Source organism: Octopus bimaculoides, chromosome 24 (assembly GCF_046866305.1).
Source record: "Octopus bimaculoides isolate indiv1 chromosome 24, ASM4686630v1, whole genome shotgun sequence".
Lineage (NCBI taxonomy): Eukaryota > Metazoa > Mollusca > Cephalopoda > Octopoda > Octopodidae > Octopus > Octopus bimaculoides.
In genome coordinates this window covers 28,563,468-28,582,740 of record NC_142951.1, presented here as the reverse complement: position 1 = coordinate 28,582,740, position 19,273 = coordinate 28,563,468, and the positions used below count along the sequence as shown (strand labels likewise).

At 36.7% G+C, this 19,273-nt stretch overlaps 1 protein-coding gene across 10 annotated transcripts in view; it reads right to left on the bottom strand.

Moving 5' to 3' along the window:
* The window catches only part of LOC106877620 (arf-GAP with coiled-coil, ANK repeat and PH domain-containing protein 2), a 244,660-nt gene that overhangs the window by 50,076 nt on the left and 175,311 nt on the right, over nt 1–19,273 (bottom strand). For all 10 annotated transcript variants that reach the window (XM_089341376.1, XM_089341369.1, XM_089341367.1 and 7 more), the window contains one exon: nt 1,778–1,878. In XM_089341376.1, the coding sequence (XP_089197502.1) occupies nt 1,778–1,878 (101 nt within the window). The remainder of the gene's footprint in view (nt 1–1,777; nt 1,879–19,273) is intronic.

The window sequence follows — 19,273 nt, the reverse complement described above, 5'->3', positions numbered from 1 at the left end:
CATGAACGCCCATGGGATTGCACCTCAAAAGTTCCCCTTCGAGGTACAAGTCCAAGCAAGGTTGTTTCTGGAAGAACAGCAGTCACCCATGCATACCAGCTTCGGAGTTTTATCATGGCTACCGAATAATTGTCACATATTATTTACAGATAAATTCCTCTATTTACATCTTGGCTGAAACACATAAATAAATAAATATATATATTACAAAAATAAGAGGAATGACCAGCAAAAGTGGACTCCTATATGCTAGAATAGGAGTCCACTTTTGCTGGTCATTCCTCTTATTTTTGTATGTAATATAATTTTAATCTTCGGATTTTTTTAATATGCTAGACCACTGGTTTTAATTGATTAATATCAATTTCTACCCTTATTAATAAATTTCATATATATATATATATATATATATATATATATATATATATATATGAAATTTATTAATAAGGGTAGAAATTGATATTAATCAATTAAAACCAGTGGTCTATATATATATATATATATATATATATATATATAATGGATTCTTCCAGTGAAGACAATGTATGAGTGTTCAACTTTTGCCAAACAACTTGCTCAAATGATTTGTTTGTAGTGATCAATTGTTTGTGCCATACATTAGTTCACTCACTTCATCAAATTTATATTTTCTGAACAGGTGCACAGTGTACTACATGTCAGGTGTCAAAGTGATTACAAAGCAATGTGAGATGAAGTGCTTAGTTCAAGAACACAACGTACCACCCAGCTTAGAGATTGAAATAGCTATTGTTAGATTATGAGTGCAACTCCAAAACCACAAAGAAACATTAACACATACATACACATCCAGTATATGCCATACACATACACCCCAGACAATTCACATCAAAGAAGGATTTAAGTGTGGAAAAATAAACTTCAAGAGGGTCAAAGCTTTGACAAAGTATGAAGGCTATGATGTCGTAGTTACGTGATACATAGATTTCCTTTAGCTGTAGTGAAACTAATGATGTCACCAGACATTCTCCTTCAACAAATCTGGGTTTTAACTCGTGGCAAATTAACTTCAATACAGACAAAAACACACAAATACGTAAGTACACAGAATGATTTGGATAATGTATTGAGAGAAGAATACTGAGTCAGTTGTCATGGGTACCTGTGATAAGCATAGAGCAAGAAAATTGATAAAAAAAAAATCTGTGAACCATTGGCTAACCCAAATGAAATGGCACAGGAATTGCAGACATCCAAGTATACCAAAATGACATTTGACAAACTCACCTGACATTTGTATGTAATTGTAAATAATTAAGCCAACAGACACAATTATATAAGCTTTACAATTGCTCATTCAACTCCGCCCTACTGACAAAATGTGAAGTCAGACCGTGTTTGTTTTAGCAACAAGTATTCCAAATGAATTCCGGTTCTGATAGGCCTTTTAGAAAACCTGCTTTCAAGGGTAGACAAGAAAGGCAGAAGGTGTAACGTGGTATATAAACAAGAGTGGTATATAAACAAGAGCGCATTTTGCTAGGAATATAAACAAGAGCGCATTTTGCTAGGAATATAAACTGGAAAGCATTTTACACTAAAATGCCAATGTGAGAGTTTCTCTCGTGGTACCTACCACAGTACAGTTTGTTCTAGCAGAACATACGTGTTTAAGTGGAGATAAACGAGATATAGGGAGTTGGCAAAATATAATGACAATATAACAACAACAGGATAAAAAGGTGGAGGAGGAGATACCTGAAGTATGGAAAATGAATAGAGTACAACAACAACTTACCTAACCCATGATTTAAATGCATTGGTCGTGCGTTTGAAGAGGTAACCTTCCATTTTCTTATCACTGTCATCAGCTTGGAAAGGCGCACTCGATGCCAACTCCTGCAGGAAAGGGGTTAGAGAGAACAAAAAGAACGGAACATTAGCGAAGGTGGCATGGAATGGTAAAAAAATAAGTAGGCAAAGACATGCAGAATAACTGCTTTGAAGAGGAGTGTGTGTACATGTGTGTGTGTGTATATATATATATATATATATATATATATATATATATATATATATATATAAACCGTAGTTACATAAACTACGGTTTAAGCAATAAATTACCTGCCTCTGGACGTCCTCTTCCCAAGACGGAACCCATACAGGTGATCCCCAGGAGTGCCTCCGGATTTAAACATCCCCTGGTTGCTTGGATGCTTCAGACTACCCCTGAAGGATCGAGGCAAACCTACCACTTACCTATATATATATATATATATATATATATATATATATATATATATATATATATATATATATATATATCAAGTTTTCTGTCAATTGGCTTTTTGCTTAACTATTCAGCAAATTGATGTGCTCAATCGATCAAAAGTGAACAACTGAAACCTTGGTTAAGACATGTAATCCTGTTTACGTATAACACACACACGTAACACTGTAATGTAACACTGCTTCTTCTTCTTCTCCATTGCATATATGAACAGTTACTAGCTTCTGCATTTCAGGCCACTAAAGACCTCCAGGGTGACCGGACCCGATGGTATTCTAACCATCAAGCTAAAACTATATACTCACTTCTGGGGAGGATCTGCATGCCTGCTTGAAAATCTCATGTCAAAGTTATCTACTTATAGGTTCAACCTACATCATAAACTAGCCAGTAAGGGCGCTTTCATGCAGTCAATTGAATTTTTAGAAATAACAGCTAACTTTCTCTGAAATCACACTGTATCCTCATTAAAAAAATGCAGAAAGAACATTGCGGAGCATGTTTTATGCTACATAAAAAAAAGTAAGAGTGAAAGCTAGAATACCGTTGGCCACAAGTCGGCTCAGCCTGGCATGGACTGGAGCTTAATAGCAATATATTAACAGCATTACACTGGTGCCACAAATTCTTTGCTCTCTGGGAAAACATTTGATTGAGGAGACTTATGATCAAAAGCAATGCAGTTGGGGTCATGCCATCATTTCTAAGACAGTAGTATGTGATTTAAAGAGAATTAGCTGTTACTTCTAGCAGGGTGAGTGACAATGTAGGACTTTCTGAATGGCATGCCTAATGAAAAATTCCTCTGAATTTCTGGGGGGTTTTTTTTAAGTAATGTGGCTCACTTGATGCCCATGTCTGATATAGAAGTTCCCTTGTCGACTTGCTACTCAGAATATGTAACGCAATACATAAGCACTCAAAGAACATAATACAAAAGAACTTTATTTCATATTTTTAAGATGAAGAATTGCGTACATTATTTACAATGGACGGATAGGTGTCCTCAGCCGAAACATTGTGGTAACAACAAACAAGGTTTAGGATGCCTATCCGTCCATTGTAAATAATGAACATAATTCTATCTCATATACTCATGCTCTTAACAAATCAAAAAACAACACAAACGCATGCTACTACAGAGTATAGATCACACATATGGGGCAGCACAATGGACAAGAAGGAGAGGGGCAGAGATGGTTGACTAATTGGCATTCTTTTTTTCTTATTCTCATTGTATCACTGGTACTGAATTTAGCAATCTGTAGGAAAATAAAGACCAAATTTTGAACTCGGTACAACTTACTACACCGAAGAAAAAAAAAAAAAATGATCCAATGAATAGCTTGTTTTTAATCACAGATTTTTTTTTAAACAGTTTTTGTTGTTTTTTTTTTTTTAATCATTTAATCAACTTGCCTGAGACAGCCTTTGGCTAGGGTTATATTTTGTCTTTCTTGATGTATTTATTAATACAACATAAAGAGGGAAGTGTTAAGTTCACTGGACATGATGATGGTGATGACGATGATGGCAGTTTCTTTGTGTTTGAAGGTTACGAGAAAGAGTGGCACACCCTCAAGTGGTTATGTAAACTGATCCCTAACACTTCAAGGCTTTTCTTCCTGCTTGTGATTAGTAGTTTTGATGTGAGAATAAGTCTGTGTAATCCCCTCCCACCCTTTAAAGTTGGATGTCTGACCACTGCAGGCTAAGATGGCTAAGATGGCTGTAGTGTCCAGCAAGCTGTAGATTTTGGCGTTGGAGAGGCCTTCTCTTAGGTGAAGTGCCTTATGGAGTTAGAAAGTTCCACTTGCCCTGGAGTTGCTGGAAGGGTGTTAAAGAGAGCAGCAGACCACCTGAAGGACTCCATTCTTTGATTTTCTGTTGAGGTTGGCTTCCCTAGCCTTTTCCTTTCCCAAGAGGCACTCATAAAGCAGTGAGGGTTTGTGCTTGCAGTTTCTGGCTGGGACCCTGGGAGGTGCTTCAATTCCAGATCAGAGTAGACCTGGAAACAATGGTGAGTCCACATTCGGAACTCCTGAACCCCGGTCATGCCAATTTAAAGATTCAATTTAAAGTCATACTTGAGACAAACTGGCCATCATATGAAAAAAAACAAAATCTTGAACATGTGGTCACATCTGGAAAACTGAAGAGAAAAAAAGGACCAGAGAAGAAACAGAAAATGTGCAATGGCTTTAACTGCTGGCTACAGAAAGATTGATTCCAATAAAGCACTAACTTGTACAGGGGACAGGAAGGAGTGAAGGTCCATGATTGCCAACACCTATAAACATGGCACATGGAGAAGATACAAGTTTTAAATTGTTTCATATTGAAACTAAAACCATCTACCATAATTTTCATGAAGGGACCTTTCTGTTCAGCTATGTTCCAAACACCAGATTGATAGTGTAGAAGTTGGGTATTTTACTAAATTTCCAAATTCTTTTATCATTTACAGAATTAAAATATATAAGCTGAGTATGGTACTTAAATGGTATGGGACTTATCTGGCATGGTATAGTTGACTACATTTTGTCTGATATCATGGATATCACCACCCACCATCCAATGAAGGCACATGGCTTAGTGGTTAGGGTATTCAGCTCACAACTGTAAAGCCATGAGTTCAATTTCCAGTTGCACATTGTGTCCTTGAGCAAGACACTTTATTTCACATTACTCCAGTCCACTCAGCTGGCCAAAATGAGTAGTACCTGTAATTCGAAAGGGGCCAGCCTTGTCACACTCTGTATCATGCTGAATTTCCCATTAAGGGAATGCATGTCTGTGGAGTGCTCAGCCATTTGCACATTAATTTCATGAGCAGACTGTTCCATTGATTGGATCAACTACAACCTCTGTCACTGTAGCTGATGGACTGCCAGTTGCCTACCAACTGGCAACAAACACCAGATGCTATTTTGTCCCAAACTCTACCAATCTTACCATCCACCATCTGATGCCCTGCCATGGTCATCTACTGTCCTTCAACAAATACTACACATCTTCTGTCCAACACACAAGCAACCATTATCACCATCCATTGTCCTACCTTAGCTAATGATTATTCTATGTGCCTTGTATTCAAACTGACCAGATCAGTCTTCGCACAATTACTCTTCAATGTCATTCTAAAAGGAAACAATCACATCATCGAAATCTCAAAGCTATGAGGTAATCCATGAAGAAGAGATTTTTAGAGATTTTTTGCAGTTATATCGCCCACAAGTTGACATTTTTTTATTTATAAATATTAAATAATATTGCTAGTTAGGCCTTAATCAGGCCTTGTCTGGCAGATCTACAGTCAAAGGATTTCAAACACTGACTAACCTGTTTCCTTTTCTTTTCTTTTTTTTCTGCATTGTATCAAGGAGAGCATCAACTCACGTCCCTTTTGTGATTTGAGAAAGGTTTGACTGCTATATCTAGCAGGTTGAGCAACTATGTGAATACTCCCTTATTGACTTGAATTATATGGATAGTCATGTGAAAATGATATTGTTAGTAACACAGACCAGGAATATAACACTGCAAACACCAAAAATTAAAGAGTGGCCACTGCAAACACCAAAAGTAGCAGAGTGACCAATGCAAACACCAAAAATTAAAGAGTGGCCACTGCAAACCTCAATAGTTATGGAGTGGCCACTGGAAGTCTCAAAAGTTAAGGAGTGGCTACTGCACACAGCAAAAGTTATGGAGTGACCAATGCACACAGCAAAAGTTATGGAGTGACCAATGCACACAAAAAAAGTTATAGAATGACCACTGCATACAAAAAAGTCATGGAGTGACCACTGCATACAAAAGTTATGGAGTGACCACTGCAAACATCAAAAATTATGGAACGACCACAGCAAACAGCAAAAATTAAGGAATGTCTGTGTGTATATGTTTGTGTGTCTGTGTTTGTCCCCGCCAACATCACTTGACAACCGATGCTGGTGTGTTTACGTCCCCCGTAACTTAGCAGTTCGGCAAAAGAGACTGATAGAATAAGTACTAGGCTTACAAAGAATAAGTCCCGGGGTCGATTTGCTCGACTGAAAAGGCGGTGCTCCCGCATGGCCACAGTCAAATGACTGAAACAAGTAAAAGAATAATAATAATAATAATAATAATAATAATAATAATAATGATAATGATAATAATAGCGAGATAGAAAATGATGGTGTGTACCTCCCTCTCTCACATATGTTATTAGTGACAACAATAAACATTTGATGGTAATTCAAACTATTTTTCTTAAATAAAAGTAGAAAGAAAGATTCAGAAATCTCAGAATAAAAGACTTTGATTGTTTAAACACACAAACACACACACACAGAGTGTAACTGATATTTTTGCAGACAGAATGGTATCTACTCAATGTTATCGCACCAGACACTGGTACACACAACCATTCTGCTAACCAAAATAAGACTCTGTATATAGCACTGCAACTGCAGATGGTTGTATTTGCTGCACATTTTTACATCAAATTCCAATTCCAATTCCACCGCGCACATATGCACACATGCAACGATACTGCTCCCCCCTACTCCTTCCCTCTAATTTCTCCTTCCTCCCCTTCTGCACCTCACCTCCATCCTGACACACATTTGCCAACAAAACATCCTCTATGTGCTGGCTTTCCTTGCAAGAAATAGTGGCCAAATCTCAATATACACCACCGTACCATCTTAAAAAAGAAAACAAAAACAAAAAACAAACAAACCAACCAAAGAAACAGTTATTATTATAACCCACTGGAAAAAGAAAAATTAAAACAGGATGGTCATAGTTGGTGTATTTTTGATCATAGGTCTGCTTCATTCAAGCAGACTGCTGCTAAACAACATACATACATACCAAGCACATATACGTCTCAATGCACTCAAACCCAATCTGACCAACTCTCTTGCCACGTACAATGTGTCCCAGGATGAGCTCCTAAGAGAACTCCTATTCATCATCATCATCAACAACATTTAATATCCATTCTCCAAGCTGGCATGGGTTGGATGGCTCGACAGACCTTGCAAGGCCAGGGCGCCACACAAGGATCCTATAATTTATTTTGGCTTGGTTTGATTTCTACAGCTGGATGCCCTTCCTAATGCCAACCACTTTGATCAAAAGTATATCAGCCATTGTAATAAAAGAATTAAAATATGGTGCACACGTTCTAAGTTTTTTATTCACAGAACAACAAACTCTTTTCTATTTAAAAAAAAAAATGAAGTGGGGCCACACATTACAGCCTAAATCCGATAAAAGAACTCTTAGGATGATCACAGACAGAAACATCAGTAATTGTCATATTGATGTCTCCAGTGGTCTACACCATGTACAGCAGCTCTGCTGAACCCTTTAGCATTCAAACTGGCCAAATCAGGGCCAAATATTCTATGTGCCTTGTATTCAAACTGACCAGATCAGTCTTCGCACAATTACTCTTCAATGTCATTCTAAAAGGAAACAATCACATCATCGAAATCTCAAAGCTATGAGGTAATCCATGATTAATTTAAAACAATGTGAATAAATAAGCAAGAAATTTGACAGAGTTACCTGAATGCTAAACAGCTAAGAACAAAAAAAAAAAAAAACCTATATACACAAAACAACAACAGTAAATGCCATTGATTAATCAGATGATGTGGAAAGAGAAATTTCTTGAAAATAACAGAAAAGAAGAAATTTTAAAAAAAAAACGAAATCACCCCCCCCCCCCCTTCCCCAAGTAACCCTCAATTCCTCTTCTCTCCTTTCCTCACAAAATTGGTAAGAGGTCTAATTACTAAAGAACAATACTGACAAGAAGATTACTTGAAAATAACTTTAGAGATAAGGATATTTTAGCATCTGTAGGGTGGAGTTTCCTGTATTATAAATCAAAATAATACACACATGCACATGTATGCATGCATATACACACACCCATGTGTGCACTTGCACACATGCTACTAGTTTCACCACAATATAGTTATTTGGGTAATGTTTCTCGATCCACCTTCTTGTGTTGTTTTTTAAAATATCTCTATATCACTCTAACCCTCAGACCACCGGATGTTGTTTTACACTGCTGGTCACAGTGCATTTCTTTGCGTTCGCACAGCTTTCAGCAGATGCCACCCTGCTAGGCAGGCAGGCAGGCAGGCAGGCAGGCTGGCCAACATTCTTTTCTATTCTAGGCACAAGGCCCAAAATTTTCGGGGAGGGGGCCAGTCGATTAGATCAACCCCAGTGTGCAACTGGTACTTAATTTATCAACCCTGAAAGGATGAAAGGTAAAGTCGACCTCGACAGGATTTGAACTCAGAAGGTAAAATAGGCTGGTCAACACCCTCGCTGAACAGAAAACCCGTCCATTATAGGGTGACTCATTTACAACGGAGCGGACTGGAGCAATGTGAAATTAAGTGTTTTGCTCAATAACACAATGTAGTGCCAGTCCAGGATTTGAAACCACAATCTTGCAATCGTGGGTGAAAAATTGATACTTTATTAACCTTGAAAGGACGAAAGCCAAGGTTGACGTCAGCAGGATTTGAACTCATATGTAGAGAGCCTACGTGATTATCAAACAAATTGGCCAAACCAATTTACTATTTGTCTTTTGTTTTTAAAGCCAAAATAAATACTGGTTTCAAATTTTGGCACAATGCCAGCAATTTCAAGGGAGGGGCTAAGTTGATTACATTGATCCCAGTATTCAACTGGTACTTATTTTGTCGACCCCTGAAAGGATGAAAGGTAAAGTCAATCTTAGCAGAATTTGAACTCAGAACTTAAAGACAAATGAAATGTTGCCAAGCGTTTTGCCCAGCATGCTAACAATTCTGCCAGCTCAATGCATTTAAGCCAGAACAAATATTGCAAAGGATTTTGCTGGCCCCTAAGTGGTTCTACCAATTCTTACTCCTACTCTTGAGGTTATTAATGATTGAATAAAAGCGGTGAGCTGGCAGAATTGTTAGCACGCTGGCAAAATGCTTAGCAGTATTTCGTCTGCTGTTACGTTTTCTGAGTTCAAATTCTGCCGAGGTTGACTTTACCTTTCATCCTTTCGGGGGCCGATAAAATAAGTACCGGTTACGCACTGGGGTCGATGTAATCGACTAGCCCCCTTCCCTCAAAAAATTTCCAAAGCTTTGTGCCTACAGTAGGAATAATCATTAACAATTGAACAAAAGTACTGTTTGGAGGGGGAAAAGAGAATAGAAAATAGAATGACAAGGAAATGGTGTGTGTTCAATAGAGATTTCATGTTTCCTCTACAAGGATATCGTTAAGAGTTCTATGACGATACTATTAATTTATAAAAGAAATGAAATCAGTTTTAATTATTACTAATTAGGGAACAAGATACTATTCAAAGAGAGTGAAAAAAATGGGGGGGGGGGAATTAAACAGGAAAAGGAAATGTTTATTCTAGTGGAGTTTCATATTACTCATAATCCCTAACAGCAATGGTGTTATGGATTTTGAATAAGTACCTATGTGTGTGATAGCATGAGAGAGAGAGAGAGAAAGAGAGAGAGAGAGAAAGAGAGAGAGGGAGAAAGAAAGAGAGAGAGAAAGAAAGAGAGATTTTGTGTGCCTATTCAATATTTTTTTTTCTCAGGAAAGACTTGACTAAACATATGTAGTAACCTCATGATAAACTCAATTTCTTAGAGATAACATTATACCTCACCAACAAAACTTTTCAACAGTACATTAAATCTAATGATTCAACATTATTATTATCATCCATGTGTGTGTGTGTGTATGTATGTATACATATATATATTTATACACACACACACACACATATATACATATATATATATATATACACAACAATTCAACCCACCCACATGTATTATTAAAATCAAGCCAGCAATCTAAACAAACAAATATTGACACTTACGAGAAAGCAATATTCAATAGAAATTGTGAATACTCACATACTAACATACATAGATACACACGCACACACACACATATATATATATATCCTTCATCTTTTACTTCTTTCAGTCATTGGACTGACTAAATTACGGGGATGTAAACAAACCAACATCAGCTGGAAAATAATGGCAGGGAACAAACACACACGACAGGCTTCTTTCTGTTTCCATCTACCAAATCCACTCACAAGGCTTTGGTCAGCCTGGGGCTATAGTAGACGAAACTTGGCCAAGGTGCCATGCTGTGGGACTGAACACAGAACCATGCAGTTGGGAAACAGCTTCTTACCACACAGCCACGCCTACACCAATATATATATATATATATATATATATATATATATATATATATATATTATTTTGTTTAGAAGAGTTCCAACACTGTCTGTTTTTTATGTTTTATTTATATTCCTGCAGAACCAATGTGGGGTATAGAATATGGAATATACAATATATAATATAATATACAATATATAATATAAAATAAAATAAAATAAAAATGGATGGCACCATGAAATAAAGTATTGAATGTAGATGAAATATTGAGTGTTCAATATAAAGGATCAAATATATAAATATAAATATATAAAGGCGACTCGAGTTTCAGGGCTATTTCCCTTCGTCATGGCCGGTATGACAGACTTTAACAGTCTGTTAAAGTCTGTCATACCGGCCATGACGAAGGGAAATAGCCCTGAAACTCGAGTCGCCTTTATATATTTATATTTATATATTTGATCCTTTATATTGAACACTCAATATTTCATCTACATTCAATACTTTCTTTCATGGTGCCATCCATTTTTATTTTATTTTATTTTATATTATATATTATATTATATATTGTATATTCCATATTCTATACCCCACATTGGTTCTGCAGGAATATAAATAAAACATAAAAAACAGACAGTGTTGGAACTCTTCTAAACAAAATAATATATTCCTCTATACACAATCATACAAAAAAAAAAACCTTTTTTGTATTTATTTTTACTCGCATATATATATATATATATATATATATATATATATATATATATATATATATATATATACATATGTGTATATATATATACATAATACATACACACATACGATGTACATGAAGGTTGTAAGAGGTATTAGAGGACCTATTTGTTAATTTAATAAGATAACCCACATCTAACAAAAACCAAAGGTATTTCAATAAAAATTTGTGTACATGTTCTCAATAAACAATGTGTGTGTATGTGTGTACTCGCATGCATATGCATACACAATTTGAAGTCACTGCCAAACCTTCCCTTGTAAAAGTCTAAGAAATAAACATATACACGTATGCGATAGTAAAGTAAATACTACTTTTACGTGTTTGTAAAAGGCAATAACAAAATCAGTATCTAGATGAAAGAATTTCGCTTCACCCATAATTCTATTGCTCTGATTACAAGCTAGGTTATTTGGCTAGCTGGTTGGTTGGTTGGTATGTCAAGGAGGCCAGTGGGTGGATAGAGAGTGTGTACGGAGATGTCCTTGGGGACAGCGGAGTCTGCTGTATGGAGGTAAATACCCTGATGTCGCCATCTAGGTCATATGATCCGCAATAGATAAGCACTTCATTGATATACACACAGCTCCACCTTACAGTAATTGTCATCCCCACCCCACGTCCCGCTAACATTCCTTTAGAACACCCCTTGGTCACCAAAACCAACTAATACTAGGCTGATAGTGGGCGAGATCAGATATCGTAAATAACCATGTCTGAGAGCTGGTTCTGAAGAGAGTGTGAAAACATGCCCTGTTCTGGCAATTTATTTCACTGGGTTTTTACAGAATAGCCTGAAGTGGAAAGGCCCTCACCCACAGCCTTCCCCCATTATACTCTAAGGCAGGGGTTTTCAAACTGTGGTCCTCAAGGACAAGACAGGGGGTCCGTGGACAGCAAATACTTTTTATGGGCAATTTGATTTTATATATGTTTTTTAATCGAAATCTTTTAATTGATAATAAACCTATTTGCTAAATACTGTTAAATAAATAAATGTAAAAATATATGTTATTTTAAGCAAATATTTATGCATAAATTTCATAAGCGTTTATAAGGGTTAGGGTTACGGTAAAGCCTGAAATATAAAGGGGTCCGCAAGTCAAAAAGTTTGAAAACCCCTGCTCTAAGGGATTGTCAAACAGGGTAGATTTGTATAAAGTTATATTGACTGATGTGCATACAGGGTATACTGGGTAGGTGTGTGCACTCACAAGCATGGCCTTTTTCAGTAGCCTTAAAACCAGGAACTTTTCAGCAGGCCTTCATAGAGAGTTAAAAGACAAGACGGTCAAGACCCCCTGGATACCTTTCATCATAAGTCTGCTGGATCAGAAATTGGCTTGGGAGTTGAGCAGCAACAACAACAACAACAAGAGCTAATACTACCAGTAACAATGACCACTGCCTTTGACTTCACCACACAAGCCATGGACACAACCACCTCCACCAATATCAATAAAAGGCTAAGCAAACAAACCACATTGGATGTTTTGTTTAGATGTGTTCCCCTCTTTTCTTTCAACTCATTATGTAGCAGAATGGTGATAATGGTGGCAGGAAAGAGAGAAGGCAATTGAAGAATGGTGATGGTGGTGAGGTAACAGAGTAAACAATACCCAAAATATAGGAGTGACACCTTAACCCACTTCTCTCCCTGGTCCACCACCAACAACAACACCATTACACTCAGGGTCAACTTTTAAAGTTACCACCAACATCAATGGCTAAATGTGGATGTTTTAGATATTGCAAACTGATGAATCAGTGAAAAAACAAATTTCAAGGTTAGCTAACCCATTTCTTCCTTATTTTCATATTGGCCTTAGAGTGAAAAGAAAACAGTGGAGGGTGGGGTGGGGGTTATATATCAACACTATAAGGAGATAAATTGCTAAGGCATAAATACAAGAATGGCAGATATATAAACTATAGGGACTGATACTCTGTCTCATATATATATATATATATATATATATATATATATATATACTGAAGGGACATGGCCCAGTGGCTAGAGTGTCTGATACTTATTCTATTGGTCTCTTTTGCCAAACTGCTAACTTATGGGGATGTAAACACACCAACACCAGTTGCCAAGCATATCGCGGTTTATTAAAGTTTACGTCAATTCCTCCAGGGTGTTGTTATTACAAATTATAAAAATAATTGTTTTAAAGATATATACAGTACAGTATAGAGTCTACTTCACAGATTTTCACCCATCGCGGGAAGTTTTGCAACGTAACACCAGTAATCATTGAGGGATTACTGTATAACAACTCAGGCTACCACATGTTGGTGTTATAATCAGATAATCATTAATCCTTTGTTATATTTCTGTTAAAATAATCGGCCTCTGTTTCAAGTAATTTTGAAAATAATGAAGAATTTATCAAAATAGCTGCCATTCTTCAGCTAGGATCATCATCATCATCATCGTTTAATGTCCGCTTTCCATGCTAGCATGGGTTGGACGATTTGACTGAGGACTGGTGAAACCGGATGGCAACACCAGCCTCCAATCTGATTTGGCAGAGTTTCTACAGCTGGATGCCCTTCCTAATGCCAACCACTCAGAGAGTGTAGTGGGTGCTTTTTACGTGTCACCCGCACGAAGGCCAGTCAGGCGGTACTGGCAACAGCCACGCTCAAAATGGTGTATTTTATGTGCCACCCACACAAGAGCCAGTCCAGGGGCACTGGCAATGATCTCGCTCGAAAATTCTACGAAGGCCAGTCAGGCGGTACTGGCAACGGCCACAATCAAAATGGTGTATTTTATGTGCCACCCGCACAAGAGCCAGTCCAGGGGCACTGGCAACGATCTCGCTCGAAAATCCTTACACATGTCACGGGCACGGGATATAAATAAATTAACATAGAATTCCAAGGGAAGGTTTTAATCTGGACCACTTTAAAACAGGAATTTATATTATAGAGCCAAGGACAGTTTTGTGCAGGTCGGTATCCAAAAGGTTACACAAGCCAAAACCCAATGTGTAAGTACCGAATATAGGACTTAAATAAAGAAGGTTGAACCAGTGAATGACACAGTTCAATGGCATTAAAATATACAAAGTACAATAAACTCAGCCTAATTTTGTCATCTTATACTCACAAATAGTAGCAGCTCCATAACTGTGATTAATTATGAAAGATTATCTACATTTAATTAGAGTATGCATTCTCATATCACAATACATAATTACAAGTCCTATTGACAATAAAATTTTTCCCAGTTTAGGGGAGCAGAAATATAGGCGCATGAAACTGATGGTACAAGGCAAAAAAGCACAATTATTATAACTGTGGTCACAACAGCCACTTGAAGGCCTTTTGTCTTGATGTCCATTTTGCCTTTCATCCCTCCAAGTCTATCACTAAAGTCAAAATAATCAACTAACCCGCTTCCACCAAAATTTTTGGATTTGTGTCAAAATGTAAAGCTATTATTATTATCAAAGTGGCAAGCGGGCAGAAATCATTAGCATGCTGGACAAAATGCTTAGCAGTATTTCGTCTGCCACTACATTCTGAGTTCAAATGCTGCCGGTTTTTGACTTTGTCTTTCATCCTTTCAGGGTCGATTAAATAAGAACCAGTTACGTACTGTGGTCGATGTAATCAACCTAATCCCTTCTTTCAAATTTGAGGCCTTGTGCTTCCAGTAGAAAGGATTATTATTATTATTATTATTATTATTATTATTATTATTATTAAGGTGGTGAGCTGGCAGAGTGATTAGCCTGTTGGGCGAAATGCTTAGTGGTAGTTCGCCTGTCGCTACATCCAGAGTTCAAATTCCATCAAGGATGACTTTGCCTTTCATCCGTTCGAGGTTGATAAATTAAGTACCAGTGATGCAATTGACTAGTCCCCTCCCCCAAAATTTCAGGCCTTTTGGCAAATAGTAACCCTTTTGGGTTACTATTACTATTATTCAGATTGTTGCATGATCCATTTCACCTTGCAGCCCATCCTTCACACATCTGAGGGGGATGATGACATAAGGACCAATCCTATATTGCCAATTCCAACTGGATCTCATATTTCACCACTAAAGAACACAATTTTTCAAGGTACAAAGAGAATGATGATGATGATGATGATGTTATCTCTATTCACTAAAAGAGCATCAGATGATCAGAGTTCTCCAAACTGTGCCTTTCTGAACGAAACTGCACCCCTCTTCCCAGGTGACACCCATCTTGGTCAGGTCTTCTCAGGCAGTCGTTTGTCACAGCTTCGCCAGCCTGCCTCTCTTTCTTCTTCAACTGTCCACTCAAACAGTTGTCCTTGCAGGCCTCTCCAACAGTAAACACGATACATGTCCAAGCAGCAGCTTCCTTTGTCTAGCTGTGATGGTCTCTTGCCATTTACAGAGAGAATAACAAAGCTCTTTTTAATTCTGCAAAAAATTCTTTTTACTTCAATTGTTAAAGAATGTATACGTGTGTGTGTACATATGTGTATACATGTGTGTGTATTGCAATGTTGCTTTGTTAGCTCTCATGAGTTTACTTATAGATGTAACTTCATATGCTTCCTTCAATCCTTCTTTTAATTATCTCCATTGCTTTCTCACGGGATTTAATTGTTTTCTCTTTCTACTTTTAGAATATTTATTTCTGCTGCATATTCATATGCATTTATGATGTATACTCTAAACAGAGATGACATTTTCTGTTTTTTCATCAAACTGAATTTTGATAGCAATCATATATGAGTTTCTCACAACTGCATCTGTGGTAAATTTCTTTCAGTCATAACATACTCTCCTTTTTTTTTTCTACTTAAGTTTTTATTTATTCCCAAGCCCTGCCTTGGAACTTTCCTGTCACAATTCAATGGTCACATTTGACAGTTAAAATAAAAGAAAATACAGGCTCCACAGTTTATAGCAATATTTATCCAATGTTTGCTGAATAAAATGTGATTTAATTGTGCCTCAGTGTGGTCTGGGGTTGGAAACATCCACAGTTGTTCTTTTCTTTTTTTTGTCTTTGCATATTGTATATTCAAACTGATCATTTCACACAGTTGGAAAATTTAGGGGACATTTGCCATTCTGACAGGTAAATTGAGGTAAACTTGAATCCCTTAGCACACTGTTTCTCAACCATTTTCTACCTATGGGTCTCTTTGCTTTCTATTTTACTCAGATGGGTCATCATAGCCATTCAATGCTTAAAAAAATCCAATTATATTTGTATAACTAAATATCATGAGAAATTGTATACAAATAATTTTATGCATTGTAGAAACATAACCAACTTATTGCACACAAACTTTAACCACAAAATCTTACACAGACCCCTAAGAGCGATATAGACCCCAGTTGAGAACCACTGCCTTAACATCCTCTTAGCCAATTTTTATGTTAATATCAAGCTCCAATAATTTTGGACATTGTGTTAGGGAATTACTTAAGTTAGATCAGTGCGATTGTAATAAAACTGGATCGTGTCATCTTCATTTGTGCTTGGATTACCTTTAAATGAAGCAATTATCGTATGTGGAGTCATAATTTTAAAGGAATTCAAAGCTATATAGGCCCTTGGGTTCAAGAGTAATAATGAGCGCTGAATTGCTTCCAGCTTTTTCTGCTGAAATTGTGAGATGCATCAATACTTTTCCCATGCTAGAATCCTTATCATAAAACCTAATGTTCCTGTATGCAGATTATCTCAATGCATTGCTCTTCTGTCAATGTAGTGATTTCACACATTTTAAACATCCAAGTCCAAACATTGAAAGTTGAAAGCAGAAATATCTTTTTATATTTCAAAGGCTTACAGCCAGCAGTGTCCTTGTTTCAATTCAGTTAGGCTGTCTACTGAAGAAAGCATTCCTAGATTGTTCAAGACATAGAGGATGGTGAAGAACATTTCTTGGGAGCAACATTTACCAAACAGTGTATCATTTAGAAATATAATACATATAATACCATTATTAACAAAAAAAAAAAAAACACCAAGCGATGCTAATTTCAGTTTGTGAGACACGGATGGTGAAGATAAAAAAATTAAGTTATACATCAACTATTATTTTGGCAAACTGTGCAGGGTAAAAGAAGACACAGCCCTTGTTGAACATATGTAGCAAACTTATAAAAGATCTGTGTTGCAAAACCAGGGAGGCCTGGAGCAGACTGAACATGAGACAGGAATGCATTGAACATGATTATATATATATATCCTGGCTGCAGTCAAATGACTGAAATAAGTATATATATATATATATATATATATATATATATATATATATATATATTATGATTGACCGTTGACTGAACACTATTCAATTTTTTTTTCTCCGTGTTTTTCTCCTTGTCTCCGTATTCTTTCTGTTGAAGAGCGTAGCTCGAAACGTCAAAGACTTTCCGTATTCCCGAGCGTCATACTAATATATACTTTTGTTATTTACACCACCTGTCCTCGTCTGTTGTTATTATTTGTATATTCTCCCATATATATATATATATATATATATATATATATATACATACACACACACACACACACATATATATACACACACACACACACACACACACAGCAGGCTAAATATCCTGCAGTGTTACCCTCTAAATACCGAGTTCAAATACTAGCAAGGATTCTACTCATTTCTCTGGTTTTGATAAAATAATTACTCGTCGCTCATACATACATACATATATACATACTACATACATTACTATATACAGATAGGCATACATACATATACACATGCATACATTCAAGTTTTCTAGAATGAAAATATACATGCTATCATCTATGGCCATATAAAGTAAACATAAATATGTGTACTAAAGATACATGTATAATAATGCTATGTGATTGCTAACACATTTATATGAATAATTACACATTCCCACTCACTTAGAAGCAAACATACACCCACATATATGTTCATGTTAGTTAACAAACACACACACACACACACACACACACACAGAGTCACATGTCTCTGAATTAGTCTTGGATGAGACAAAGAAACCTTGTAACTCTTAGAGACTGGCTTAAATTCTATGGAAGAAAATTAAAATGTATTTCGCAGAAATCTTCATCATTCACTATATCTGAGAACAAAAAAAAAAAAAAGTCTGCACAATCATCTTACAATTTAAATGGTTGCATACAGGATGAATGTAATGCATAAAAGAAAGGATATCACACATATTTAAAATATCTTTTCAATATCTGATAATACTCTTTTTTGGCCGCTGAACAGCTGGATGACCAAAATGAACTTTAAAAGTCCAATTCCTACATGCTCATCTGCCAGAGTCTTTGCCCCTTTTAGCCTATGTACATATAATGGCATGGAGAAGGGAGGCTGATATGCATGGGCAACTGCTGGTCTTCCATAAGCAACTTTGCCCAGACTTGAGCCTTAGAGGGTAACTTTCTAGGTGCAATCCCACGGTCATTCATGGCCAAAGTGGAGCCTTTGCCCCTTTTACCCTATGTACATATAATGGCATGGAGAAGGGAGGCTGATATGCATGGGCAACTGCTGGTCTTCCATAAGCAATTTTGCCCAGACTTGTGCCTCGGAGGGGAACATTCTAGGTGCAATCCCATGGTCAGTCATAACTAAACGGAGTCTTTACATTTGACAGCATAATCTGAATGTTAAAAGGGTTAAATTTGAATATGAAACTCTTCACCAATGTTGTTATCTAAATTCTAGCATCAATGGAGCAGCATTTCTTTGTTAGAAACAAGGTCCATTTTTCTAGAAAGAATTCAAAAAAATTAAAAAACAAAAAGTATAACAAACATTCATACATATACAAGGTATCCCCATGTGGGTACATGGAGTAAATAAAATCATGCCATGAACAATTAAATATAAGAAATAATAATTTCTTAAGGTATGTGTTAATCCCCATGTACCCAGACTTTGTGGACACCCTGTATGTGTATGTATGTGCATGCACGTTAAGTGTTGGGGCACAAAGCATTCCATGTACTGAATATATACAACAAGGGCGCAGGTCAAAACTAAATGTGCCGT